Source organism: Prionailurus bengalensis, chromosome E3, assembly GCF_016509475.1.
Source record: "Prionailurus bengalensis isolate Pbe53 chromosome E3, Fcat_Pben_1.1_paternal_pri, whole genome shotgun sequence".
Taxonomy (NCBI): Eukaryota; Metazoa; Chordata; class Mammalia; order Carnivora; family Felidae; genus Prionailurus; species Prionailurus bengalensis.
Window position 1 is genome coordinate 39651812 of NC_057357.1, and position 27659 is coordinate 39679470.

General features: G+C 57.4%; 1 protein-coding gene across 3 annotated transcripts; it reads right to left on the reverse strand.

The window, feature by feature from the left end:
* Positions 1-425: 425 nt before the first annotated feature.
* On the reverse strand, positions 426-27149 carry TBC1D24 (TBC1 domain family member 24). 3 transcript variants are annotated; one of them, XM_043560877.1, is made up of 9 exons: positions 27052-27149; positions 11407-11526; positions 9089-10166; positions 8434-8451; positions 7769-7927; positions 6635-6698; positions 5597-5692; positions 5155-5377; positions 426-4785 (listed from the first exon to the last, which is right to left on the reverse strand). In XM_043560877.1, the coding sequence occupies exons 3-9, from the start codon at positions 10051-10053 to the stop codon at positions 4631-4633; spliced, it is 1680 nt and encodes a 559-aa protein (XP_043416812.1). In that variant the 5' UTR covers positions 10054-10166; positions 11407-11526; positions 27052-27149; the 3' UTR covers positions 426-4630. The 3 variants fall into 3 exon arrangements, with proteins under 3 accessions (XP_043416812.1, XP_043416813.1, XP_043416814.1); XM_043560878.1 differs by lacking the exon at positions 27052-27149 and adding an exon at positions 14831-14985; XM_043560879.1 differs by lacking the exon at positions 8434-8451 and having other exon boundaries at positions 27052-27148.
* Positions 27150-27659: the final 510 nt, after the last annotated feature.

Sequence of the window (27659 nt, forward strand, 5' to 3'; positions counted from 1 at the left end):
AACAGTCTCGGTTTTGAACGAGTAGGACTTTTTCATGCTGGGCTTCACGTGTGACAGGGACCCGTGCCGTTCTGGACTGAGACTTTGGACCGGGATTCCTGACGGCCGTTCCCCTCACTGCTCACACCGGCGGTGTGCGTCCTCGTGATGGGTGCTGAGAACAAGCGAAAACCAGATCAGGAAGGACTCGGTTCGCTCCGGCCACTGCACCAAGTGCGGGAGGGGTGTCTCCTAAGGGAGAGAAACTTCTCTCTCAGGATCAGCTAGCGCAGGCCTTGAAAGTCGCCTTCAGGGGAGTAATCCCCCCTCGTGCCAGCTCGCCCTTGTCCTCCGCGACGTCAAGGTAGTCACCCCCAGAGATGACGCACCCACGATCCCCCAGACCACTGAACACGTTTTCACACCAAATATTTCAGTGTTGTCCATTAGCTCTCACTGATTTTTATTTAGGACTCAAATGAACACTGACCAACCACGTTACAAAATCCTTTATTTTCACTCTTCCCAACTTAGACTCTGCCGCAAAGCCGACGTTCGGTCGCCACATGCCAGCGTATTTCCACTCGGCCTCACGATTCTTTGTGACACTCGTTCAGATGCTCCATTTTCCAGCCAATGACCGGCCTGCGCAAGAATGGAAGGTAAGATCATCCACACGACTTCCTCCTCTTCAGTCGTGAGCTCGCTTGCTTTTGCTGAGGTGAGTCCTCTGCGAGTCAGCGCACCTCAGCGTGAAGTCGAGCAGGGCCCACTCCCGGCCTTCACGCGGCCACGGCGTCCCCGGACCAGACCCGACTTGCAGGCCCCCACGGTCAGCGGTGCTTCTCACCGATGAAATGGCTTCTAGGTGCCCAAAACTAACTGGACAACTAGGGAACACGCTGTGGATTCAGCAATCCGAAGCAGGTTTTTAACAGCTGGTGCGTCTCCGAGGCACGTCACGGGTCAGCGTGTCTGCGTGACCGCGTGTCCACTGATTTTGCTTCTTCGGTCGCACAGTGTTAAATTCCATGCGGCTGGGTCAAGTAAGCACGTCTGCAAGTGTGTGAGGCATTTCATCTTTAGCAGCGAATCACGTGACACCGTGCCTAACTTCAGGGCACAGTCTGACACTAACCTGATGAAGATCGTGATTCTGTTTTATGCCAGGTTATTTTTGAAGATCCACACGCTTTCCTGCCTAACTTAGACGCTGCAGGGTCAAGCGCTCGGGAGGTGTCCTTGGTGCTCCTGGCTTCACCGGGTAACTTCCCCACGCAAACGGGGCATTTGGGCGAGGACAACAGTCAAGATGTGCATCCATGTTTGAGACCGGGGGTGTGCTGGCTAATTTGTTTTTTTGACCAGTGTTTAGTCTTGTGAATTTTTTCTTAATGTTTATTTTTGAGAGGGGGTGGAGAGGGACAGAGAGAGAGAGGGAGACAGAGAACCCAAAGCAGCCTCCGTGCTGTCAGCGCAGAGCCAGATGTGGGGATCGAAGTCACAGGCTGTGAGATCATGACCTGAGCCAAAGTCGGACGGTCAACCTACTGGGACACCTAGGCAGCCCTAGTCCTATGAATTCTGAAGTCACTCTGGATTTAATAAAAATGTAAATATCTATAGAAATTAAAACTATTCCTGGTACAGAGAAAGGGCTGTGGGAAAACTCAAGGAATCTGATTAAATCTGTGGTTAATAGCATTATATCCCAATATTCATCTCTGCTTGGATACATGTGCTGTACGAGGCCTCTGAAAGCTTGGTGGGGCCCATGGAAACCCGCTGGGCCATCTCTGCATCTCATCCATAAATCTAAAATTATTTAGAATGAAAAGTTACAAAACCCAAATCTGGTAAATAATAAATACTAAAAGACACTATACAGGCCTTATGGCTTCAGGAAATGGATAAGAAATTTGAAAGCCTAGAATCTTCAGAATTTTCTGCAACGAGTTGCCAGGAGAAACTAAAAAAATTAAGCACCCCGCTTATAAAAGTAGGAAAAGTTGAAATACTAATTTCAATTCAGCAATTAAAACTCTGAAAAATTCATAATACAAATGCCTTACTCTTGTATTATAAATTACTTTTAAAAAACTGACGTTCTGAAGCCCTAAACGCATATGGTCCACTTCAACAAATTAATTTAATGAACTGATTCAAACTATGTTCTGTTTTCTTTTTAAGTTTTATTTAAGTAATCTCTACACCCAGTGTGGGGCTTGAACTCACGACCCCGAGATCAAGAGTCGCACAGCACACTCTTCCAACTGAGCCAGGCAGGCACCCCTCAAAATAAACTTCTAAATGTTTCTAGAAAAACGGGTGATAATTCATCATGCAATTCCATAAAAATTTGGCTATTTTTAACATCAAAAGCTAATTCTAGGTAATCAAGAAGAAACAACAGAGAATATTAACAAAACGTGTTCTATTTGGGAACACCTGACATCGCACAAGAATAAATAAGAATTAGACATGAAGGTGATAGTCACATACCTTTTAGTTCAGCAGGACAGCTCGGGAGACAACGTCAAAGTGGAAGAACCTGGGCGCTGCACGTGCACACAGAGACCGCACGCTATAGACAGAGACCCCGTGACTAAGCCATCATCTCCCTGCTGGGCTGGATTTCTTCGAGGGCCAGGTAGGAGCCTCAGGGCAGCCACAGGGACTCCTCCAGACTCACTCACCAGCAAAGAATTCCCCAGGCTCCAGAAGTTTGCAGAGGGAGCCACGCAAACGGTGCTTGGATATACCTCCAGTGGCTTACAGAAGGCGGTATTCAAAGGCCCTCAACACTCCACTGGTGACGCAGACAGGCATCGTGAAGGTGCAGCCTCCTGTGCCCCATTTGGTGGCCCACCCAGGGGAGCCCCTGGAGGCCCCTCTGGTTGAAGAGACCAGACTTGGACCCTCAGAGTTCATGTAACAAGACCGTGTTTAATGAACACCAAAGTTGCGCCACAGGAGGGCTGGGGCTGGGGGGGCAAGGGCTGCCGTGGTGTGTTGGGGGGTGGAGGATGAACTGCGATACTGCCTCCGGCACCTCTCCACTCACTGGAGACTCACGCGGTCCCCCTCAGAACCTCTGAACAGTCCCACGGGGACAGCGGTGCAGGATGACTGGCCCCTTTTTACGGTTGGGGAAAATGGGTTCCAGGCAGGTCCACGGGCTTGCCTGAAGCCACACAGGGCTCCTGGTCCTTCCTCCTGCGCCACGGCGGCCCGGCTCAGAGGAGACTGAACTAGGAGGGCCAGTGCCCCACAGGAGGACCAAGCAAGATGGAGACAGCAGAGGCATCACGCGTGGGGACGCCAAGAGGCTGGCTGCAGCCACGTGGGGGCCAGGACCCCAGCACCTGTGGCCCAGGCTGCCAAAGCCCCCAGCACGGCTGCTTGGGTGTCTGTCTGTCTGCTCCCCCCCTCCCGCCCCCTCCCCGGGTGCCCAGGCCCTCAGGACCAGCTGAGGGAGGGCATGGGGTGGGAGGTCACTCCCCACAGCACCCCCTGGCAAGTGTGCACGTGGTCCCTACAGTCTGCAGGGCGTGTGCAGAGCCAGGTGGGGCAGGGAAGTGGGCGACAGGCCGCAGCACGAGGACACCACACTGTGTAGCCAAACACAGGGCTGTGAGAGGCGCACAGAGGGGCATGTGGTGAAGGCGCCGTGTGGGAAGGATCTGGGGAGGGGGGGCCCGGCAACCTGGGGCCCGTGGGGATGGACAAAGACGAGCATGCCACGCTGAGGAGTCTGGACAGGATCCTGGGGCCACTGCAGGGACCGAGGGGAGCAGAGGAGGCCCCCCCTCCCCCGCAGAGAGGAGGAAGGCTGAAGAAACCCCCAGGGGTCTGGGTTTCTCTGGACAAGCCTGTGGAAATGCAGCTGGCGGGTTTGGGGTCAGTGGCAGAGGGCCCGTCCCTGGGCCGTCCTGGGCAGCCTCTCCAGTTGTGAACCCACAGAGAGGCCCCGCAGGAGCGTCAGGCTCTGAAACACGAGGACACATAACGTCCTCTCCAGCCCTGCATCATTCCGGTTCTCCCTCCCTCAGGAGGGGCCCAGATCCTGCCCTTCCCTCTTTCACCTTGAAGCTCCTGTCCAAGAGGCGGCCACAGGAGGCCAGCACCAGAAGAGGACACTGGGTGAGAAGCCCTGGACAGTGGGAGGGGATATGGACAGGGGGCAGCCGCCAGGGCGTCTGTCTCTCCTGGGGGGCCTTCAGCAGCCCACCAGGTGGCAGCCTCAGGGCTCCGTTCAGAGCCATGCTAACAGGCCCCAGCAGGGGGCGCCATGCACCCACACTTGCCGGAAGGTTCCTTCTGCCTTTCGGAGTCCCCACCTCCTCCGCACCAAGGGACTAAGACTCAGGGGCTGCAAGATGCAGCCCCTTCCAGGCGTTGGGCACAGGATGCTCCACAGAGAAGCAGGGCCTGAGTCCAAGCAAGTCTGCGTAGGTCTGAGTAGGGCAAGGCTCAGGCAGCTGAGGCCCGGGCACCCCTTCCTGGCCCAGCACCAGAGCCCCAGCTGCACCCACATGCTGCCCACCACACGGAGGGGGGGTTCTTCCTTTACTGCCTGCCCCATGAAGAGGGGGCCACTGCCCCACCCCCACCCCACGGTGACAGCTCCGTCCCCACGTGCGCAGGCCTGTCACTGGGTGTCGGGGTCTTGGAAGCCCCAGGCCTCCACGGCAGCGATGAGGAAGTTCTCAGAGCAGAGGGGCTGGTTGTTGAAAGTATCGCAGTGGCCAGTGCGGCCCCGGTTCAGGTCCCCATCGATGTAGAGCGCTTGGCCGCCCCCTCCACCTGTGGGATGCTGGGGTCAGCGTCTGTCCCTCTGTCCAGCACTGCTCCCTAGAGGCTCTCCTCCTGCTCCTCAGCAGCCCTGCTTGGATGGGGACCCCGCCCCAGCCCTGCCAGAGACTTCTCTAAAACCACAGGGCTGGGCTTCAGTCCCCCTGGCTGGGGCCCCCACCGTGCACCCTCTGATCCCCGCTCCCACCCCTGCACCCACTCCAGCCCCAACAGTCCGGGCTCTCTTCCTCTGCCTGTCCCTCACATGAGGCACCCGCCACGGCAGGGGCTTCGGTACCCCCCACGACTTCGCACCCATCTCCTGGGCTACGTGACCGAGGGCAGGGAGGAGCCCAGCCTGGAGTGTGGGGAGGCACCCACCTACGATGAGGCAGTCGTTGCCCCCAGCCATGAACATGGACTCGGTCTTGGAGGGCAGGTTGAAGTGCCGCGCGGACAGGAAGGGCGAGAGGCGGTCGGCAGGGTCTGAGGATGTGGGGCGGCCGAGAGGGGATGGAGCGGCAGCGGCCTCCAAGGACACTGGCTTGGTCAACTCCGGGTGTTTGATGACCACCCACTCGTAGCGCTGGACCTCAGGCTGCAGCTGAGGGCGGAAGGGCAGCGTGAGTCACAGGCACACCCCCCCCACCAGTCTTTATGGGGGCCCGGGCCGGGGAGCCGACTGCACCGGGCAGACGAGGCTCGCCTGTGCGGTCGATGGATCACAAACAAGAAGGACGTGGGGAGGCACTCTGCGGGGGGAGCACTAGGAGGAGTGGGAGGCAGGGTCTCGCAAGCAGGGCCCCCAGCCGGACTCACTCACCCTGAACACGAAGCACTCTCCCGTCCCAAAGAAGCCCACTTTGCCTCCAAACTTGTTCCTCTCACTCCAGTCTGTTGACAGGTAAGCCCCACACACCTGGGGAGAAAGGCCGGTGGTGGGAGGCTGTGCCCCACCTGCAGGAGCACCCTCGTTCAGAGCCTGCTGGGGACCACCCCCCCCGCCGGTGGTCACCGATAGGGGGCGCTGTTGGTGTGCCCGAGGGCAAAGGGCAAAGGGTGCCCTTGCAGGGCATGGGGCGGGCGGCGAGGGTGGGTGGGTGGCTGCCTTCGCCATCATCAGCGTGTTTGGGATATTTCTGTTTCCCTCCTTGGCCCTCAAGCATGGGAATGAGCCCACTTCCACACTCTGACTTTGGGCATCAACCCCAGGGATGCTCCTTACACAGAAGCTTCTGAGAGGTGACCCTGCTCGAGAATGTTCCCTAACCTCCAGCCAGCCAGCAAAGTGCCGACTCAGTCCTTGGAGGGGCTGCAGGCGGCGTGGCTGCAGGCTTTGCCCGAAGCGTCTGACAGTGAGTCACCTGCTACAGTGCAGACGCCCAGGCTCCTCCTGGAATCCCAGACACGGAACCCGGAACCGGGTGAGGAACCTACGGCTCCCGTGGGTGCAGGTGTGGGAGCCACAGAACCAGGAGCCTCTACCGCGTGCACACGCCCCTAGGATGGGGGCACGTGAGTTCCGACTTCCCTGGGTGCCTCAGAGCACTTAGCAGAGGACAGGGCCCTGAGAGTCGCCTGTCATGGGTGGAGGCAGGGCCCTGCTCACGGGGTATTTGTGCAGGGCTCGCTCCTTGAAGCCAGGCTCTGTGCTGCCAGGCTGCTCAGCAGGGGCCTGCAGCCCCCCAGGGAAGCGGGAGGCCCTCGGTAGTTGGGGGTCAGATGGAGAGGCTGGATTCACCTCTCTGTGCAGGGTGGTCTCCACTCTGCGCCCCTAAGAGAAGGAAGCCTGGGTGGAAGCTTCAGGGGGGCACCCCCACCCCCGCCCCAAGGCTCATTAGTGGCAAGGGCCTCTCCTCACCTCCTTTTGCGTGGTCTTGATGAGCAGGAGGGTGGGCTCATGTCCTTCACACTGGAAATAAAACCTGGGGGCAAAGACCACACATGCCAGGCTTCCATCCCACCTCTGTGCCACCTCTGGCCACAGCAATCTGGCGCCCGTAGCATCTGAGAAGCCCAGGCTGTCTGGGGGAGACGGGTCTGGGAACTGTGCTTCCTCATCTCCTGGGGACCAGGTGTGGTGGCCAAGGACCCGGCAGCACCGTGGCCCAGACATTTCTTAGCCAAGACGGAGCCTGGGCCTGGCAGCCTCAGGGCCGAGCAGTCAGCTGGCCAGGACCGTCAGCGCTGCTGCGATGTGGGCAAAAGCTGCATGGCGGACGGCCCTCAGCGGGCACAGCCACGTGTCAGGAGCTTCAGGGAAGCGAAAGCCGAGGAACCTGCTCTCGGAAAGCTCACAGGTGCCCGGGGGGGCCTGAGCCTGTGGGACACGGAGTGCACGAGGAGGCTGGACACAGCATCCTGGTGGCACCAAGTGCCCGGAGCCTTCGTGGCAGCCCTGGTGACCCAGCCTGGCTGTCCCACAGCAGGCCTCCCACACAGCACAGAGGCAGGGACCAGGTGAATGTGTCTTTAGCTATGCTGTAACAGTCATGTGGGCTGGGACAGCTCTGCCTCTGTCACCTCTGCGGGGTCACCTGTGACCTGAGCCAGAAGCTCCTGAGGCGACCTGCCATCTAAGGCTGACTGGGGCCGAACCTGGCAGAGCTGCCTCGGGAGGCAGGGACACCCCGGACTCAGCTGTGGACCAGCCAGGTGGGGCTTGGGCAGCAGGGGCCCAGGGCCTACCGCCACAGGTCTTCCTGTGCTAGGATGAAGTTCCTGTGTGGGGGTTCCACCTCCCAGGGTCGTCACACCTACACAGGAGCCTGGATCAGTGCTGTGTATTCAGGGCAGCGACCCCTGAAGTCTGGGTGGCCGGGGAGTAGGAGAAGCCCAGAAAAAGGGGCTCTCAATTCTAAGGCAGGTAGATCCCGGGGCCCATCCCCAGACACTACCCACACTTCCAGGGTGTCTCCACGGCTTGCTCCGTCCTCCCGTGTGTCAGGCCCTTGGAGCCCGTGCCTCGGGCCGCTGCCGGGCTCCCGGGTGTTACCTGGTCAGGCTGTACCCGTGCTGCAGCGAGGAGAAGAGCAGGAGGGGCTGGCAGAGGGCAAAGCGCTCGGGGACCCACGACCAGATGTCTCTCATCTCCTTCACACTGACGATCTCTGAGTGGAAGTTCTCCGCGTGCACCGCCAAGTGCACAAACTGCCTGGGGAGAGTGGGGAGGGCTCAGAGTGCAGCCCTGGCCACGCCCTGGCCACGCCCTGGCCACGCCTCCCGCCCGGGAGCGTTGCGGAGCCTCCCGCATGAGCTATGCCTGAAGGGGGCTTCTCTGCTATTCCCGAGGAAACGAGGAAACTGAGGAAACGGGACTGGGGGAATGGCGCTGAGCCCTGGAGCCCCGCTCCCATCAGCTACAGAGGGGAGAGCACTCAACCTGGGTGGGGACAGAAGCACGCCTTCTCTAATGAATGGGGACACAGAGTGAGCCAGCTCTGACAAGACAGTGCTTCAGAGCCAGCCAAGCACGGACAGACAGCATGTCTGAGGCAGCTGAGCAGACAGACAGACAGACAGACAGCTTGAAGAGCAGCCAGGGTTTAATGCAGCATTGCCAAACCCAGCCCCAAGAGCCAGAGAAAGCAGCTGGGCCCTGGATAGCCAGGACGGGAGATGGAGAAAAGCCAGGAATGAAGATATGGTTTCCAGACCTACCTTTTAGAAAGTGAAACACTGAAAAACAGGGGGAAGCAACGGACACAGAGAAGAGGAAGAAAAATAAAACAGACAAGGACAGGTTAGTGGCAAATACTGATGGCCAGGACGAACCTGCCTTTGGCCCAGGAGAAAGGCCTCCACACCAAGGGCTCGGTCACGCCGAGATGGTGTTGGGACACCGTGGGCCCCTCCCAGCCTGGCTTCCCAGGGGAGGTACTCAGGGCAGGGGGACATATCCAGTAGCCGCAAGAGCAGCCGGCAAGGGAGCACAGACCCCAGGTGGGGGACAGAGCAGGGGCTGCTTTAAAATGATCTGAGGCAGTCAGCTGAGCCCACCGCCAGACCTTCTGACTCCATGGTCAGCATCCAGCGTCCATCTCCGCCACCGGCCTTGACCCTGAAGGCAGGGCCCTCCCTGCACCTTCTGTACCTGCAGCTGCCTGAGCAGCCTGTGGCTGTAGCCAGAAGGCCCCCTCCTCACTCCCATGGCTTCCTATCCACGCAGGGCTGGCTGCCAGGAGGCAGACCAGGAGCCTGGCAGGACTAGCTCAGGCCCCAGCCCCCAGGACGCATCCCACCTACGCCCTACCCTAGTGGGCCCCTCACCTACCCAGGGGCGGGCCACACCCAAGGCCCCAAGGGGCCTGCCTACCTCTTCTGCTTGACGGTGATGCCTTTCTGCTTCAGAGCTTTCTCGTTGGCCATCTGCAGGAGCTGAATCTCCTTCCGGGAGAAGAGGCGGATGGCAAATGCTTTCTCCAGCAGCTTCTCAGGAGACACGGTCTTGGCGATATCCCTGACGAAGGTGCGAATGTCCTGCTTCACGCTGTCTGACTCGAGCGGCTGCCCAGCCCTCACCTTGTGGAAGAACTTGAGGATCGCCAGCGCCACGCGGTACAGCACCTTGTAGCCTTCCACCAGGAACACGTCGAAGACGCGGGCGAAGTGGCCGAGGGGCAGCTCCCCAAACAGCCAGCGCTGCCAGTCCGCGTAGACCTGCAGGACGTCCTCTGACACGGCCACCATCAGCTTGTGGGCCGCCTGGCAGTACTTGTTCACCAGGTCCCCAAACGTCATGCAGGAGGACTCGAAGGCCAGGAAGCTCTGATCCACCAGCTTCCGGCTGGGGTCATTGCAGGCCAGGATGCGGCAGGCATTCTCAAAGCACTGGGCCTCGTCCGTGCTGTAGTGCAGCAGCAGGGCCACGACCGCGGGCAGGGCGGGGCAGAAGGACACGTCGGGGAACTGGTTGGCGATGCACAGCAGGATCTTGCGCACGGCATCCTCGCCCCGCGCGTTCAGGCAGTAGCTGGGCACCTGCGTGTTGTCCACAAACTCGGGCAAGGGCAGGCTGCTGCTGCTGTGCTTGCCCACGATCTTGCCCACGATGTCGCTGTATACGCTGGCGTCCGGTGTGACCGTGCGGCAGGGGATGTCCCGGATCAGGCGCTGGTACACCTTCCCCCGCAGAGCGTAGCTGCGGGCCCAGTAGCCCTGGCGAGCCAGCTGCTTCAGCTCCTGCGGCTCGGTGCAGCTCAGCTCCTTGGGGCCCAGGTCCTGCACGGCCGCGTCCATCCTGTCTCTGTCCACAAAGCAGTTGTAGCCCGGGGGATCCATGGTGCGGAGCGCCCAGCACGGAGATCCCAGGCTGCCGGGAGAGGCACGGAGCGGCTAAATCCCCCAGCCCCGTCTCCTAGGCTTTGCTGCTGACCTCTTTGCCATCCTGTACCCTGTCGGATTGAAAGTCAGGCTTAATGTACGCATAGGTTATATGTTAACCACATACGACAGTTCACATTTATTTTTTTTAATTTTTTAAATGTTTTTATTTATTTTTGAGACAGAGAGAGACAAAGCATGAGCAGGGGAGGGGCAGACAGAGAGGGAGACACAGAATCCGAAGCAGGCTCCAGGCTCTGAGCTGTCAGCACAGAGCCTGACGTGGGGCTCGAACTCACAGACTGAGAGATCGTGACCTGAGCCGAAGTCGGACGCCCAACCGATTGAACCACCCAGGCGCCCCGAAAGTTCACATTTTAAAGAGCATGTTTTTATTTTCATTTTTCTATGAAGTATTAGGAGGGCTTCTACTTAAAACAAATGGAGGGGCACCTGGGTGTCTCAGTCGGTTAAATGCCTGACTGTTGGTTTCAACTCAGGTCATGATCTCGCGGTTCGTGGGTTCGAGCCCTCCGTCAGGCTCTGTGCTGACAGCTCGGAGCCTGGAGCCTGCTTCGGATTCTGTCTCCTCCACTCTCTGTTCCTTCCTGTTAGCTCTCCCTCCCGCTCTCTCGCTCTCTCTCTCTCTCTCTCTCTCTCAAAATACACAAACATTTAAAGAAAAACAAGATGAGTGGGTATTTTGAGAAGTCACTATGAACTCTGGAGTAGAACTTCTTTTCATGCAGTTACTGGAGTAGATCACACAGATTCTGAGTAATGAGAGCCTAAGGCTCCGATCCCAGAAGGGCTAGGCCAGCCAGATCCTGCTGAAGACAACTTTCTGCCGGGTGTGGGTAGGCCCCCCAGCCCTCCTTCCCCCCCAACACCGGGGCGGGGGGGCTCGCTGGACAAGAGCACCTCAGCCAGTTAAGAGCTGCCCAGTGTCTACTCCCTAAGGCTCCGGGCCTCTGCAGCTGCGCCGAGCACGGCACCACACAACTGCTCTGCCCCACCAGCCCTGGGTCAGAAGCCACAGGCCAGCCCTGAACTTTCTAGAAACGCCAGCTGAGTTTCAGGTAGGCCTTCCAGAGAAGACTTGCTGTGGGGGAGTAAACGGGAGGGCTGAGAAAGAAACAGAAGGTGTCACTGCTTCAAAATTAAGAGATTTCTGGGTCCACAGGAGCCAGAAGTATCACACTGGGGGGTCTGGTACTGTCTCTCCATTACGGGAAACTTGTGAGATCCAGGCGGACGTTGCACACAGCGAAGGTGTGCTGACACACCCAAGAGCAGCATGTGCCCACGCACCTCAGACTAGCCTTTCCGCCTGGGACAGTACAGGGTCCAGAGACGTCATAACGGTTTGCTTCAGCAAGTTTCAGTAGATGGCCAGATCATTCCAGTTTCTCCTGCATCTGTCACATTCATCTGAAAATACGAAAAGGAAATAATACCTTAAAAACGTGGAGTGGAAATTAAAGAATTATAGCCTAAAAGCTGTATATGTGAGAAGCCCCTCAGTGCAGTGTGGCTTTTCTCACTGTGGGAAAACATGTAGAATTACCAGGGTAACCGTCTCTGAATCTACGGAACCGTGGCAGGAAGTGCAGTCACACTGTGCCCTCACCACCACCGTCCCCACAACTCTTTCGTCTTCCCAGCTGAAACTCTGCCCCCAGGACGCATGGACTCCCCCTCCCCCAGCCCCTGGAGCCCACCCTTCTCCTTTCTATCTCTACCAAGGCAACAACTCTAAGAATCTCACAGAAGTGAAATCACACACATTTGTCATTTTGTGACTAGCTTATTTCACTGAGCATAATGCCTTCAAGGCTCATCTAGGTTATTTTTTTTTCAATTTTTTAAAATGTTTATTATCTATCTATTTTTGAGAGGGAGAGAAAACAAGTGGGGGAGGAGCAGAGAGAGAGAGGGAGACACAGAATCCTAAGCAGGCTCCAGGCTCTGAGCTGTCAGCACAGAGCCCCATGAGGGGCTCGAACCCACGAACCATGAGATCATGACCTGAGCTGAAGTCAGACACTCCGACTGAGCCACGCAGGCACCCCGATTCATTTACGTTTATAGCATGCATGTATCAGGATTTTTTTTTAAGATTATTTTTTAGAGCAGTTGCAGGTTCACAGAAAAGTTGAGAGAAAGGTACTGAGATTTCACACATACCCGCTCCCTCGTCAACACCCCCCAGGGGAGCAGGGCATCTGGTCCAGCTGAGAAACCTGCATTAAGACGTCATCATCACCTAAAATCAGCAGATTCATGAGGGTCTGCTCCCGGTGTGCATTCTAGGAGTTTGGACAAATGTGTAACGACACATATCCTCATTACAAAATCATACAGAGTAGTTTCACTGCCCCAAGATACCTCTGCATTCCACCTACGTGTCCTGCCCCCCCATTTACCAGAATTTCATTCCTTTTTATGGCCAAATAATACTCCATTGTGTGACCAGAACACATTGTGCTTACCCACTCATCTCTGAGTGGACGCGGGCTGCGGCCACCTCCTGGCTATTTGTTGTAAGTAACACTGTGAACACTGGGTGCCCGGGTCTGGTGGAGTCCCGGCTTCTGGCTCGTTTGGATACGTATCAGTTGATACTGCTATTTATTTTTTTAATGTTTACTTATTTTTGACAGAGAGACAGAGCGAGCGTGAGTGGGGGAGGGGCAGAGAGGCAGACACAGAATCTGAAGCAGGCTCCAGGCTCTAAACTGTCAGCACAGAGTCCGATGTGGGGCTTGAACCCACAAACTGTGAGATCATGACCTGAGCCGAAGTCAGACGTTTAACCCACTGAGCCACCCACGTGCCCTGACAATGCTCTTTTTTTCTTTTTAACTTGTCTTATTTTTTATTTTTTAAAATTTACATCCAAATTAGCTAGCATATGGTACAACAATGATTTCAGGAGTAGATTCCTTAGCGCCCCTTCCCCATTTAGCCCATCCCCCCCCAACAACCCCTCCAGTAACCCTCTGTTCTCCATATTTAAGAGTCTCTTCTGTTTTGTCCTCCTCCCTGTTTTGATATTATTTTTGTTTCCCTTCCTTGTGTTCATCTGTTTCGTCTCTTAAAGTTCTCATAGGAGTGAAGTCCTAGGATATTTGTCTTTCTCTGACTAATTTCGCTTAGCATAATACCCTCCAGTTCCATCCACGTAGCTGCAAATGGCCAGATTTCATTCTTTTTGATTGCCGACCAATACTCTGTTGTACATTATACCACATCTTCTTTATCCACTCATCCATCCATGGACATTTGGGCTCTTTCCATACTTTGGCTATTGTCGATAGTGCTGCTATCAACATTGGGGTGCATGTGTCCCTTCGAAACAGCACACCTGTATCCCCTGGATAAATGCCTAGTAGTGCCATTGCTGGGTCGTAGGGTAGTACTATTTTTAGTTTGTTTGTTTGTTTGTTTTTTTTTAACGTTTATTTATTTTTGAGACAGAGAGACACAGAGCATGAACGGGGGAGGGGCAGAGAGAGAGGGAGACACAGAATCGGAAACAGGCTCCAGGCTCCGAGCCGTCAGCCCAGAGCCTGACGCGGGGCTCGAACTCCCGGACTGCGAGATCGTGACCTGGCTGAAGTCGGACGCTTAACCAACTGCGCCACCCAGGCGTCCCTATTTTTAGTTTTTTGAGGAACCTCCATACTGTTTTCCAGAGTGGCTGCACCAGCTTGCATTCCCAGCCCCATCACTGCTCTTATAGGAGCTTCCCCATAGGGAAGATTAACTAAGGTTTTGTGACAACACCCATTTAACACATCCCACAGCAGGACCTCATCCACAGCAGGACCCTGTGTGGGGCTGGGCTGGAGTTTCCCTGCTCAGAAGAAAGGAAGCTTTAATGGGAGCCTGGGTGGATCCTAGGTGGGAAAGTAGCCAGGGGCACCCCTTCCTCCCCAGGCCCTGAAGGTTGGGCCTATGTGAACCCCCAGAGCCACACCCAGGCTGCACCCCACAGTCCCCATGTGCAAACTACCTATACTTTTCGTATGTATGTATGTACTCATTCATTCAAAGTAATCTCTACACCCAGTGTGGGGCTCGAACTCACAACCCCGAGATCAAGACTCTTGCGACGGAGCCAGCCAGGCGCCCCACCTGTAGGGTTTCCATCCCTCATTCTCTGAGCCCATTACCCTCTAAAGGGGACCCCAGGCCCTCCCTGTCTGCGTGAAAAGCAGCAGCTTCCTCTGGGGGCAATAAACATGTTTATGAACAGAACAAGATCCAGGCAGGACGGCACCAATCCTCATTCAACTGGCCTCACATCCGGGTTGAATATTAAACTGGAAACTCCAAAAACCATTATCGCACCTACAAAGTTCCTTCAGAAGGACCTTCAGCGAGAAGCAGACAAAGCGTTACAGCAAGTAACCCAGGGACACTCTGGATTCAGGGCCTCCGAGGCAAGGACATGTTCAGGAGACCCCGAAAGTGCTCCCTGGACCCCCACAGGCCTCCTCCTAAGGTCCCCACCCAAAAAGAGACCTTGGCATTTCTGGGGCTGGGCAAACAAGGTTTGCGGTGACATCTTCAGGCATCTGTAAGACCAGCTCCAGGGTCGTTTCCTTAGTTGTTGTTTTTAAACAAAAAAGGCAAATAATACGAAATTACAGAACAAAAATGTCAAGTTCTGTTTCAGCTATCCCCCCAACTGTCCCTGCTCCTGTATCTGAAGAGAATCACTACTCACATTTTAGTGCATATCGCGCAAAGCCCTTTCCTTAGACTGACAGATACACTCATTCACAGCCAGGCTCCACTGTTTAAGCTTGCCGCTGGGAGGGAGAAGCCAGAGGGCAGGAGACAGACCAAAAATTTAAAATCATCGGGTCGAACATCACGCTCTGGAGGTCAGCTTTGGAGCTGCTGCGCCCCCTCCGCAGGGACCCCTCCCCATGCCCCCCTGCACCTGTGGCTAACCCCCCTCCCCCGTCCCCACAGGAACCAGGCCACACCTGCTCCCCACGCTTCCACATCCCTTCCACGTCCCCCACCTGTACCCGGCGGTCAGGGGCAGAGAAGGGAGGCAGGAGCTAACGCAGAGACCATCCGGTTTTCGGTCAGTCAGGCCTGCCTTCCAAGTCCAGCTTTGGCGCTTGTTTGCAGGAACCTCACACAAGCCATCCCTCTTCCCCAAACGGCGGCGGGTGCCAGTGCGAGACACGGAGCCGACGGATACGACCCACCTCGTGCAGCCCCTGCTGCTCACCCTCAGGGCTCACTGGCTGGGGTGTGAGGGCACCGTGCAGACAGGCACACCCCCACTCACTTCCCCTCATCCGTCTGTGCTCTGGCAGCCCGGGGAGGGGAGGGGGATGGCCAGCAGGTGCTCTAGAACCCCGCCTTCCTTGGGCCTCCAGATGGGGAGGGAGGTATGCTTTTTCACCAGTAACACTGCACTCGCCTAAAGGCCACCCCCCCACCACTCTCGGCAGGGGAATGAGGTGGGGGCGGGGCTGGCTCTCTGAGGGGACACCTCTCCATCAGCCCTGTGGGAGGAGGCTGACCCCAGCTGCCTGCAGCTCCCTGAACTTGGAATGGAGGCAAGTATTTTGTGTGTCCTGTCCTCGGTTCCGGGCCTAGTCTGCAATTCCGGGAAAATAGAAAAAACTCCACTCATCATCCTTTTAGACTCACAAGAAATGCAGACAGTGATCATCTCAGACACTGGGGACACAGCACGTCTGGAGGGTGACAGCTACTTTATTAGGGTGCCCGGGGTGGACCTCTCCCAATTTGAGCTGAGGTGACGGGAAGGAAGCAGCCGGGAGGGCAGAGGAAAGGTCACCATGCACAACGTGGAGAGCAAAGGCCCTGAGGCAGGACCAGGCTGGTGTGCTCCAGGAAGAGAAGGGCGTCCAGTATGGCCAGGGCACAGCAAGCAAGGGGAAGAGCACAGAGACATCCAGGGGCTGGATCATGCACGGGGAGGAGTCTGGATTTTCTTGTAAGGGCAGCCAGAATCGGGGAAGGGAGGCGATCCAACCCATGTGCCAATTGTGGTGAGGATTAACTAAGTTGGCTCAGAGAAAGCACTCCGCCTAGCCTGGCACGCAGGGCAGCTCAGATGTCCCTAGGGCTTCTCATTACCGCCCCACAGGGGCTCCTGGCTTGGCACGGGCTCAGAGCCATTTGGGGAGTGACCGGGACCTGGTGGGTCAACACGCGATCGGTCCTGCAGGGGGGCCCAAGCACGGCTCCTCCTTGTGGGGTATGTTCTCCCACATCCCCACACAAGTCCTCTGCTCTCTCTTCAGGGACAGTCCCTCCAAATGGCCTGCTTTCCCCACCCCTAGAAGCCCCCTCTTCCGGTGCTCTCACTTCCCTTTCCCTCACACACGCCGGGCCTGTTTTCAGAGTTCAGGGTAGCTGTATATGGGAAGCAAGAATTTCTTAAACGGAAATAAAACACAACTCTCAGTGGAAACGTGTGACCTCTCTTTCCCCCAAATATTATATTGCTATGTTGGTGACACTTTGGTCCAGCTCCCCTTCCTGTCGTGGTGACCACCATACCCTCGGGCCACGTATACCATCCTGAGTGCCAAGTCAAGTTCACATCAGGCTCCGGTGGATCCGCCGCACGGGGGGGGGGGGGGGGGGCCTTCCCACAGGCCCCGGGTGGCTGTTCCTGGGGAAGGAGCTCCTGTGAAGCAAACACCCTCACTGGGTACACCTCATGGAGTCAAATCAACTCCGCCCTCCAGGGCAACAGGAAGAGAAGGTGCCGGCCTGGGGTGGAGGAGCCCAGGTGCCCCAAACCTGTGGGCTCTGGTCCGTCAGGTACACGGTGGCCCGGTGGACAGGAGCTGGATGAGAGGGGAGAGCAGACACGGCGGGAGGGACGGGGGGGTAGGAGATGCCCAGCAGCAAGCCCCTGGCACCACCTGTTCAGGTAGGACCCATCCCACCCGGGTCCTCAGGGGCCACAGCAGCTGGCTGCCAATGGCTTCTGCTTTGCATTCCCATCTCCCTTAACCCTGACAAGTCAGCAGTGTGGGGACTGGCTCCACGTTATGGACGAGGACACCAGGCACAGAGAGGGGCCCCTGAGTCCTCCACACAAGGTGGTCCATCCCAGGTCTGTCAGCCTCCGGGGAGCTCCCAGTGACCCTGCTGTGCCCACCACCCATCTCCCACTTCAGGAGTGGACAGTCACCTGGAGGGTCAGCCCCACCCAGGCTCCCTCCTCAGCACATGCAGGGCCAGCTTCTCAGGGTCTCACTGCTATCCCCAAACACCACGCAGGATCTGATGAGTCATGAGACCTCTGCATTTCCCACCTCTCGGGTGGGGAACGTGATTTTCCACAACACTTGGATATGACAAACACAGATGTGCACACGAAGCCCAGGTGATTCCATCGTAACCACTCACTGACACTGGGTGCTGTGCCTTCCTCCCAGGCCGTGCCTCCCAGGGGTCCAGCACACCATGGCTCCCCTCACCCCAAATTTTTATTCATTTGACAAACTTGTGTTGACATGACTCTTCTGTGCCATGAGAGGCCAGGCAGGGCAATGGGAGATGACCGAGGCGAGGTGTAGACTTCACATGAGCACAGCAGCAGGGGCGATGGTACCCCGAGTGTACAAAGAAGGGGAGTCAGCCAGATGCAGGAATGGGGACGGGCACATGGGGCAGCTGAGGCAGGTGGTGGTGAGTGGCCAGGGCTGGGATAAGAGGGGGCTGGCCGATGGCCCTGCGTGCCACCTGCACTAGGAGACTGGACATCACCCCATGCAAGGGGGACCTCTAGGAGAGTCTCAGCAACAGGTGGCATGATCAGAGCCACTTTTCTTTTTTTAAACATTTATTCATTTTTGAGAGTGAGAGAGACAGAGCATGGGCAGAGAGGGGCAGAGAGAGGGAGACACAGAATCCGAAGCAGCTCCAGGCTCCGAGCTGTCAGCACAGAACCCGACACGGGGCTCGAACTCACGGACCGTGAGATGGTGACCGGAGCTAAAGTTGGACCTTAACCGACTGAGCCACCCAGGCGCCCCAGAGCCACTTTTTTTTTTTTTTTTAAGTTTATTCATTCTGAGAGAGCGAGCGAGCATGCGCACACTCAAGGGCAGGGGAGGGGCAGAGAGTGAGAGAGAGAATCCCGAGCAGGCTCCACCCTGTCAGCGCAGGGCTCGATTCCATGAACGTGAGATCATGACCTGAGCTGAAACCAAGAGTCAGACATTTAACCAACTGAGCCACCTAGGTGCCCGATCGGATCCACAGGCTGGAAAAAAAAAAAAAAACAACCCTGGTGGCTGAGAAAGGAGGGCAGAGTCCAGAGAAGAGGCATGAGAAGGAGTGTGATAAGGCCAGCCCCTGAGTGGACCCAACACACTGCCCAGGAGTGGACTCCACCAGAAGAGGTGACCCAAGGCAGACACCCAAGCCAAGGACAGAGAACCTGGCCCAAGGCAGGGGTGAGTTGGCAGAGCAGAGGGAAGTAGGCACTCACCAGGATCCTGACCCACCCCCCACCGCAGAACAGCTCAGGCTGCCACGGCTGGGCCTGCTAGGCCTTAGTCACCGTGCACAGGACAGGGTGGCTGGTGTCAGAGCTGTGTCTCAGCTCTTCCTTCACAGCCTGAGCAATCCCACATCTGTTCAGGGAGCGGGACCAGGAAACAAAGGACGGAGAAGGAGGAGGCTGTGGCCCCAGCTGCGTGTGCAGGCGCGTGCACGGATGCCCTGAGTCCCAGGAGAGAAAGGACGGCAGGACGGGGAGGGAGAGGCAGTGACGTACTTGGTTCTGGGCCTGCGGAGCTCCACGTGACAGGGAACTGCTCCCCTTCCCAGGCAGTGCCCCCGAGTGGAGTTCAGAGCTTTCCCCATCTCTAGGTGGCCCCTCAGCCTTAGAGATCATCATTCCCTCTCAAGGTGGCGCCTGCAAAAAGGCCAGGGTGCAGCAGAACCAGGAGCCCCTCCACACGTTCTTGGCACCAGAGCCGAGCACGCAGAGGTGACACCGTCCCTCTCCAGCCCCGCAGGGTGTCTGGACCAGAAAGACAGAACCATCATGGGACGTGTTTGCTGCCTGAGACGGAGATGCTCCGAGTGCAGAGGCCACCGGGCCAGGCAGGGAAGACAAGCCGCGTGGGAGGGGAAATGGAGCCTCCGGGGAAGGAAGAGGGAAGGAGGTGGGGGGGTCACGACATGTCCCCGAGGCTGTCTGGCTCACACAACCCAAAGGGGCAGGGATAGGCCTGGGCACTGGAGCAGGCCTGGAGTGGGGCATATTCCAAGGTGGGCGATGACCACCGTCTCCCACTACTCTGGAACATTCTTCTCAAGTGTGAGTCAAATCTGACTTCTTCACAAGGTCCAGTCCTCCCACCCATCTGTCGGGAGGCCAGGAAATGCCCCATTCCCCCCCAGGAATCTGCCGGAGGCCACGGGGACAAAGCTGCAGGACACTGTCTGGGACCTGGGTGGGGCACACTCATCTTCCCATCTTCACCCTCAGCTGTAGGAGGACTCCCGATCGTGCAGATGGCTGGTGGTGACAGCGTGGCCCACTGGGGAAACCACAGTCACCGACCCCCCACATTCCCTTACTGTGCTGCCCCGCATTCACCCACCCGACTCCCACCTCTTCTTGCTCTGGAACTTGTCTGCGACGCACAACACCCAACTCGTCACCCTCTCCCCGAATGTACTCTTTGTCCTTCTGGCCAGAGGGGACTCCCCCCTGACCTTAACCCCTCTGTCTGGGCTCTCCCCGGACCCTGCCCCCCTCCATCTGGGTTAGACATGACCCCCCCCCCCACAATCTGGGCTCTCCCCAAACCCCACCCCCTTCTGTTTGGGCTCTCCCCGGACCCCACCCCCCTCTATCAGGGCTCTTCCTGGACTCTGTCCCCTCTACCTAGGCTCTCTGGACCCTGCCCCCCTTCTATCTGGGCTCTCCCTAGACCCATTCCTCCTCTATCTGGGCTCTCCCAGGACGTAGTCCTCCTCTATCTGGGCTCTCCCAGGACCCTGCCCACCCGCACTCACCCAGCTCAAAGCCTTCGCTGCAGGGCATTAGAAGGCAGAGTAGGCACTCATAGCTTGATGATCCCCAACTTTAGAAGCCTTTACATCTCTAACGCTTCATCCACATCTTGGTCAGCCCTGAAACGGCCCCACCCAGAGATGGTGTGTCACCAGCACCCTACTCTCGGAACCCCACCCAAGCGCTCTTTACTGTCCCCCCCCCCGCCCCCACACGTCGTGACTCCATCTCCCCTCACCCAGCAGCCCCTCTTCGATCTACTTCCTCGCCCACTCAGCCTAGACCTGCCCGCCGAGCCCCTGGTGCGCTCTCTCAGGTGCCAGGCACACCTACAGGAGGAGTCGGCCCTGCACACCATCCGTACAGGGAAAAGATGATGCTGCCTTGGTCACGGCCCTCAGCGCCACCGGCCGGCACCCTCTTACCCTCCACACTAGCCAACAGCTGCACACCACCTGTGGCCCTCGCCCTCCCGCTGTCCCTCCTCTCCACCTGACTCTGCATCCCGCAGCTTGGCCCTGGATCTCACCTCCTGGGCACCCCAAGTCACCTGCCTCCTTAGCGCCCCCTCTCTGCTTTAAGAGCCCCTGGGCAGTTCCAGCTCCGTCTCCTCTTCTTTCCCTCCCAGTCAGGCTTCTGGAGAGAGCAGGGTGCACCCATCTCCCACCCCTCCCTTCTCGCAAGGACACCCTTGGGCTCTTATCTCCCTGAAGCAGGCGCGGGGGACCCCACTGCTCTCAGCTCTCCTCTCCCTCCTGTGTCCGTCCCCTCCCCTCTCAGCTCCCGCTATCGTTCCTCCCCCAGTCTCTTAAATGTGGCTTTCGCAGGGGTCCACACTCCTCTCAGCCTGAAATTGTCTTGTGAGCTCAAGTCCTGTGACTCCAACTGCTTTCCTAAGCGTCTCTACCGCCGTTGAGCGACTCGCAGATCACCTCTGGACGGCAGCGGAAAGCCTCCCCGGCCGCACCCTCCCGCGGGACCCAGCCCGGCGCACGCGCCCCGTTGAGAAGGGGACCAGGCAGGACACACCGACCTGCTTCCCGCCTCTGCCCAAATGCCCCCTCCTTCACGGGCTTTCTCTGACCTCCCAGGCAGGGCCGAGGGCGCCCTCACTGAACTCAACCCCCTCCTGGCATCGGCACGCTGTTGTGATGACCTACCTGCTTATGAGTCCAGCTCTTCTAATACACGGTGATTTTTGAACCTGGGTACCTCACACCACACCCAGCGTCCCCAGGAAGGAGGAAACAAGAGAAAGCAACGTGGAGACTCAGAAAAACCCCAAACTGCTTTAGCCCAAGAAGAAAATTTAATTCTAAATAACAAGAGGGAACATTTGCCAACTTGTACGCGTGTGACCTTCCCAGCAGGCATGTTCGCACAACAGGAGAGCGGGCTGTGCTCTGTCGCAGCCCGGAGACACAACACAGGGATTTTTCAAATATTAATGGCAACTGGCATATTGCACAATGACCGCCGGGCGGCCAGTGACTGGGGAACTTGATAGTGGGCGCTTTGCTGCTGGCACACAACAGAGGGCACGTGCCAGGTACAAGGGGTGTGACCATTCACGAGGCGTTGATCTTAGCAAAGCTGGCTGGCCTGTCTGCCTGTCTCCAGGCAGAAGTTCAAATGCAGGTCTTACCAATGGCATCTGAGCCTGCGGCATGGGACAAGGAACAGGTCCCTGTTGGCCATTCAAAACAGTTCCCTGTGTCCCTGGGGGGCAAAACACCTTTCCCCCAGCCTGGTCTGGTCTGCCCACAGGCAGGGGCTGAGGTTCGAATGGGGCTTTGTTAATTCAGGACCTTTACCTTCTGAGCAAAACAGGGTTCTCCCAACAGGTCTGGGAAAACACCCCCAGGGCACATGGTAAATAAGCTAGCAGCACAGAGTGAGAAGCAGAAGAGAGCCCCGCCCCCGTCAGCAGCATCAGAACTCTGACTGGTCTGAATTCCAAACACGGTGCCTGGGACACGTGTGCCTTAGATGACTGGCCACCGGGCAGGTACTCAGCAAGTATTTTTAGACCTGACAACAAAGCTGGGGCAAGAGGGAGTCCTGCAGCTACAATGATTTAAATAGGTATTCAAAACACTTCCTGGGCGCCAGACTACCCAATGCTAGAATACAAAGATGCAAATTCTCAGCGAGCTTCTGCCTGTGGGACCACGAGAACGGACTGACCACACCAACCCAGGCATAGGCGTGAGGAGAGGAAAGCACAGAGTCTGGGACCTCAGCTGGGTCCTGAAGGATGAGGCAGCCCTGGCCCAGGAAGCAGCAGCAACAGCACAGGCACAGGACAGGGCCTTGGAACACAGCCGCTGCGGGGCCAGTGAACCCCTCAGCTGTTGAAGAGGGCAGGGCAGGGATCGTCACTCACAGCGTGGATGACAAGATAGCTCTACAGACCAGCCATACAGGCTCCAAGAAGCCAAAGGGCCCAAGAACAAGGCCTGGGTTTCACTGGGAGGCACCTGCTCCCCTGTGCTGGACAGCAAGGGGTGGGCCAGCCCGGAAAGGCGGGAGAAATTAAGTCATAAACCTGGATCCTTCTAAGGCCGGCAGCTCTACCAAGATACGAAGGCTAGAAGGATCCTTGTTGGAAAAGCAATCACTGAAAATGACTAGGGAATGCTGGCAAAATGATACAAGCAAAGGCTAAAGGGGCAGAGAGGTGAGGTGAGCTTTTGGCGGGAGCAGCCAAGGAGCTCCATCTAGAACGCTAACAGTAAGGCACTGATTGGTGACAGAACACCCACAGGTAAACGACAACCCTCACTGCGAGGGGTACCCAATTAAAAGCGTGTAACGATTAGGCAGACACAGTTTCAGAGGATGGGAAACAAGCCAAGCCGTGCATAGTGTGTTCCCAATCATCTGTAAAAGGAGAGGGCACGCTTGGGTGGGATGGAGGGAGAGCCCATGAGTGCTCGCACGTGACCTCTGCCAGCAGATCCATGCGCAATCCTCAGGGGAGACTGATAAGGTCCCACAGCCAGGCAGTGGGGGACAGAGCTGCACAGGACACAACGAGATCTTGTCTCCGGTGCCCTAAGTGAAGAGCATGTTCCGTCAGAGGCAAAGATAATGGCTAACAGCCCCCTGTGCATTTATCCAAAGGCCAGCCCAGCCCTGGGGGGGGCCTACGCCTCCAGCCCGGTGGGGCCACATGACTCCTGAGGGCAGGTAGGGGCTCCTTTTGCAACACTGGCCTTTCCCCACCCTCTCCCCCTCGGCCCCCAGGTGTGGGAGGCAGCACCATATACATGCCCTCTGCATCCTCAACAGAGTCTTTCCCAAGTCCCGCTTGCTGCCAATGCTGATGTAACACACAGAAACCGGGGTCCCAGAAGGACAGCAGGGGGACCCTGAGACTTCTGTAACTTTGAATGCATCTCTGGATGTGAAAAACACTTTCTTCAGCATTCTTCATGGTTACAAAAAGTGTTTTTCAGAGATCTAACTGTAAAGTATGCTCCAAGAGGACCAACCCTTGGTCTAGAGAGAAACGAGTCTTTTGAGATGAGTGACAATCTGGAAGTTTCCCAAAAGGCAACTAAACACCAGGAAGGCCCTTGGAATCAATCATCTGACTTTGCACCTCTAGACTCTCACATTTTGCTGAGATCATTCGTTCGTTCTAACTAACAAACTGGGGCTCTGTGACAAATAAAAAGCCCACTATCCTGCCCCCAGGCCCCAAAAGGCAAGCGGTTATTGATTAGACTTCCATTGTCACCTCCCCGCTGCTGTACGAGAAAACACCAGCTGTCTCCAGACTTCCTTCTTCTCTTGCTTACTCCACACACTCTCCTGGTGAGGCCCACCCCAGTCCACGTGGCTTCAGCACCATCGGAAGGAGTCCCCAAAACGCAGTCGAGCCCAGGACGTTCTCCCTGGCTCTAGATCCATATACCCACCTGCCACCGGGAAGCCTTACTTACTGGGAAGTTCAGCATCTGCAAACTCAATGTCATTGCCTGCTCCCAAGCCAGCCTCCTTCCGGCACCCTCTGCCTGTGTCGTGGCAATGGCAAATGCTGTCACCCAATCCTGGGAGTGTTCCCTACACCTCCTTTCTCCCTGACCCTCCCCAGCCCTGAAGCCACTTGTCCCAGGGGCCCGCTCTCCTTTCTGTCCCCCACCACTCTTCCTCTGTGCTGGGCCTACGTTTCAATAGGTGGGCAGCTTCCAACTCCGTGCCACCCGTCGCCAACCCACCATGGCCATCGACGCCCGGTCACCCCGGGAGGACACAATCTGATCAGTCACACACAACCCCAAGATATCCTGGTGGCTTCCCACTGCTCTCAGGGTAAAATTCACACTTGGGCCTGGAACTCAAGGCCTCTTCCAACCTGCCACCAGCCTCGCTTTCTCTGGCCTCACCTTCCTCTCTTCGCTCCACCTACTGGAGTCCCCACCACCCTTCTTGCAACAGCAGGTTGCGAAGTAGCTGTGCCCTTGTGACTTCAGGCAGGCATACGCTGCCCCCTCGCCCGGAAGGCCCCTTCCCTCATGTGGCCTTGCCACATCCATCATCTCCATCATCTCCTCGTTCTCCAAAACGTAGCTCACGTCCTTCTCCAGAGTCCCTACCAAAGGCCAGCAGAAGGCTACCCCTCTCTTTCCATCGCAAACCCCAGTCCACCTCCGGCGGCACGCTGGCCACCCAAACGTGTAGCCACAGAATATGAGCACACGGCCTCCTCAGGTGAAGTATGACTTCGGTAAACCTGTGCTGAAAGCTTAATGAAAGTTACCAAATAAAGAAATTCAAGAGGATTCTTCATAAAATGCCCTGGGTTTTTTTTTTTTTTTTTTTTGGTCTGTTTGTTTCCTTTGATATTATCTCCATTTGCAAAGTGACACTTGAAACAGCCACTGAAGCTGCTGCTTTGAATCGGAAAGGGCTTCTTTCTTCCACAAGCGGAGTTGTCATAACAGGAAAGGTATGCCTCAGCAGGTAAAACATTGAACAGGGTGAATGTTAAGTGCTTTTTTATAACCTGCTTCATTGTTCTTATGTACTTTAAAGCAGAAACCATCTCAAAGCAAACACTTAAATCCGTCTTCTGAGGCTAGCTCAAATGGTAACGAGAATTAGGAGCAACACGGTGTGCCCAAGGTCACTCGACCTGCCAGACAGTCCTGGCAGCAGTGGTCAGTGTAAGCCCACGAGGCCCACCTGCACAGGAACTTGCGGATTCAGGGGGGTGAATTTTATGACTGTTATGAGAAGCCTGCCTAGATGGCGTCTGCGTTTCCCCGAAGGTCACCCTTAACCCACACGAAAACTAGTTTTAGCATCTCGGTTCATTTCACAGCCTTTCAGAGAACCCCCCCCCCCGCCCCCCGGTCCATTCCATGCCAGACAATAGGGGACCAAAGATGAATGTGACATGGCCCTCGCCCTGTCCACGGGGAGAGGCAGGCTTTAAACAGAGCACTTGCCATCCGATAAGCACTTCGGGTAAAGGCTTTATCTGAGGGCTGAGAAGATTAGATGAAGGCCGACCTCCAGCTTGAAAGGAAGTGCACATGAGGGTCATACCACTGGCCAGAGAGAACTGTTAAACCTTTGTGAGATTTCTTCGTCTCTTCTTATCTGGGGTGGTTTCTCCCAGACTGGATCCCCTAAAATGAACAGACCTTGCAAGATGGTCTCCAAGACAGTGAAGCAAATGTTTACAAGCAGCTGCTACGTGCCAGGGACAGAGAGGGAAGATGGAAACCTCGCTCTCCAGTGGAGGAAACAAGCTACATCTGCCAAATAAAGGGGTGTTTTATTTTTTCTGCATTTGCCTGGAAATCCCTGCCGACTCCAGAGCAAACATACATCAAAATAACAAAAACCACCTTGGACTGCCTCTGTTGGCCCTAGAGAGGCAGACAGACTCCTGGCTAGGAATCGGAAGCTGGGGAAACACGGAAATGGCAGCATCACAGCCACGAGGCCCATGCCTCCTGAGCACGCGGCTAACCTAACAGTCTACCTGTGCCTCCCCGCAGCTCAGGTGGCTCTTAGACAACCTTTGGCCTTTAATGTCAGGCCAACGAGTGGCAATCCAGGAGACCCAAAGCGACCCTTTCTGCACTGAGTGAGGTCATCAATGAAAACCTCTTGCCAAGCCACCAGCACCCCTGCCCCAAAAAACCATGCCCAGGTGCAGCCTATCTCCGCCCTCCAGCTGTGCTTACTCAAGGCTCAGGAAAGCACAACGCCTGGGGCCCTATGGAAATGCTTCCTTCTGCCGGCAAGGCCTGCAGGACAGCTGCCGCCTGGCACAGCAGCCCAGCCAGCCGAGGGCTCCGAGGCAGGGTAGACACACCAGTGGCAGGTGGGCGGGCGTGTCATCCTGGGGCAAACCGAGGGCCCAGAGGAAAGCACTTGCAGGTCTTCAAGGGCAGAACGTTATCAGAGAATCTGTTGCAATTTCGAGTCCAGAAGAGGACTTCCTACCCCCGCAGAGCCGGAAAGTGCCCGGAGAAAAAGCCTGACACGGAACAGCTCTTTCCGACGCTTTGCCCCCGGCCGGCCACCCACCACGCGGCTGATTGGGGGGGGGGGGGGGGGAGGCGCCGGCCCTGCCCCCCGAGGTGGGGGTCCGGCGGGGCCGAGGTCGGCCCCGGTCCCGCATCGCGCCCTGCCCGGCGCTCGGTCCGCGGGGTCCGGCAGGGGATGGCGGGCACCGCCAGGCGGACTGCCGCGGGCCCGAGAAGCGCGGGTTCCGGACCCCGACCTGAGCCGCGGCCGGCCCCCGCGCCCTGCCTGGGACGGAGGCCCAGAAGCCCGGCACCACCTCCCCTCCCTCAGCACTCCCCTTCCACCGTGACAGCCGGAGAACCGGCCCCGTGCCGGGCCGTCACGCCCCCCGCCCGCCGCGCCGGCCGCGCACCCACCTCCGCCCGCCGCGCCGCTTCTCCTCAGCTCTCCGTGCGACTGAGCGCGAGCCGTTCTGCGCACGCGCGCATGCGGCCCCGCCCCCGCCGAGCACGCGCCGCCGGCTGCCCACCCCGGGCGCCTGCGGGTCTCGGCCGCAGCGGGCTCTGGGCATGCGCGCTGGCGCCCCGCCGCGGGGCAGCGGGAGCTTGCGGCCGCCAGAGTCGGGTCCCGGCACAGGGGAGCGTGGGCTCGTGAGCCGAGTGGGCGGGGGATGTGGGGTCCAGCCAAACGCAAGGTTGGGGGCGTCGGGAGCCGAGAGGGCTGCCAGCCAGAGCCGCCGTCCGGCCGGGTCACGCGTAGACCTGGGAACGCGCGTCCGCGTGGACACGACGTCTAGTCCCGAGCGGGCGGAGGAGGGGAGGAGGGGGTCCTCCGGGAGCGACCTGAGAGGAGGAGCCCGGAGACCGAGAGAGACAGCCGGAGACAAGACAGGGACACAGCAGGCCGAGAAAGGGGCCGAATACAGGCAGAGACGCAGCGGGGACAGGGACACGGACGTCCAAGCGGCAGAGACAGGGCAGGCAGAGGTGACAAGCGTGACAGACCCGGACCAGAGGCTGCCTTC

Bases quoted from the DNA above. Each gene is read 5' to 3' on its own strand.
- TBC1D24 (XM_043560877.1), bottom strand. From the start codon at position 10,053: ATGGATCCCCCGGGCTACAACTGCTTTGTGGACAGAGACAGGATGGAC. The intron at 6,699-7,768 runs GTAACACCCGGG...CTTTGCCCCCAG, and splicing joins CACGGGTACAGCCTGACCAG to GTTTTATTTCCAGTGTGAAG. The intron at 4,786-5,154 runs GTGGGTGCCTCC...AGCATCCCACAG, and splicing joins CAACGACTGCCTCATCGTAG to GTGGAGGGGGCGGCCAAGCG.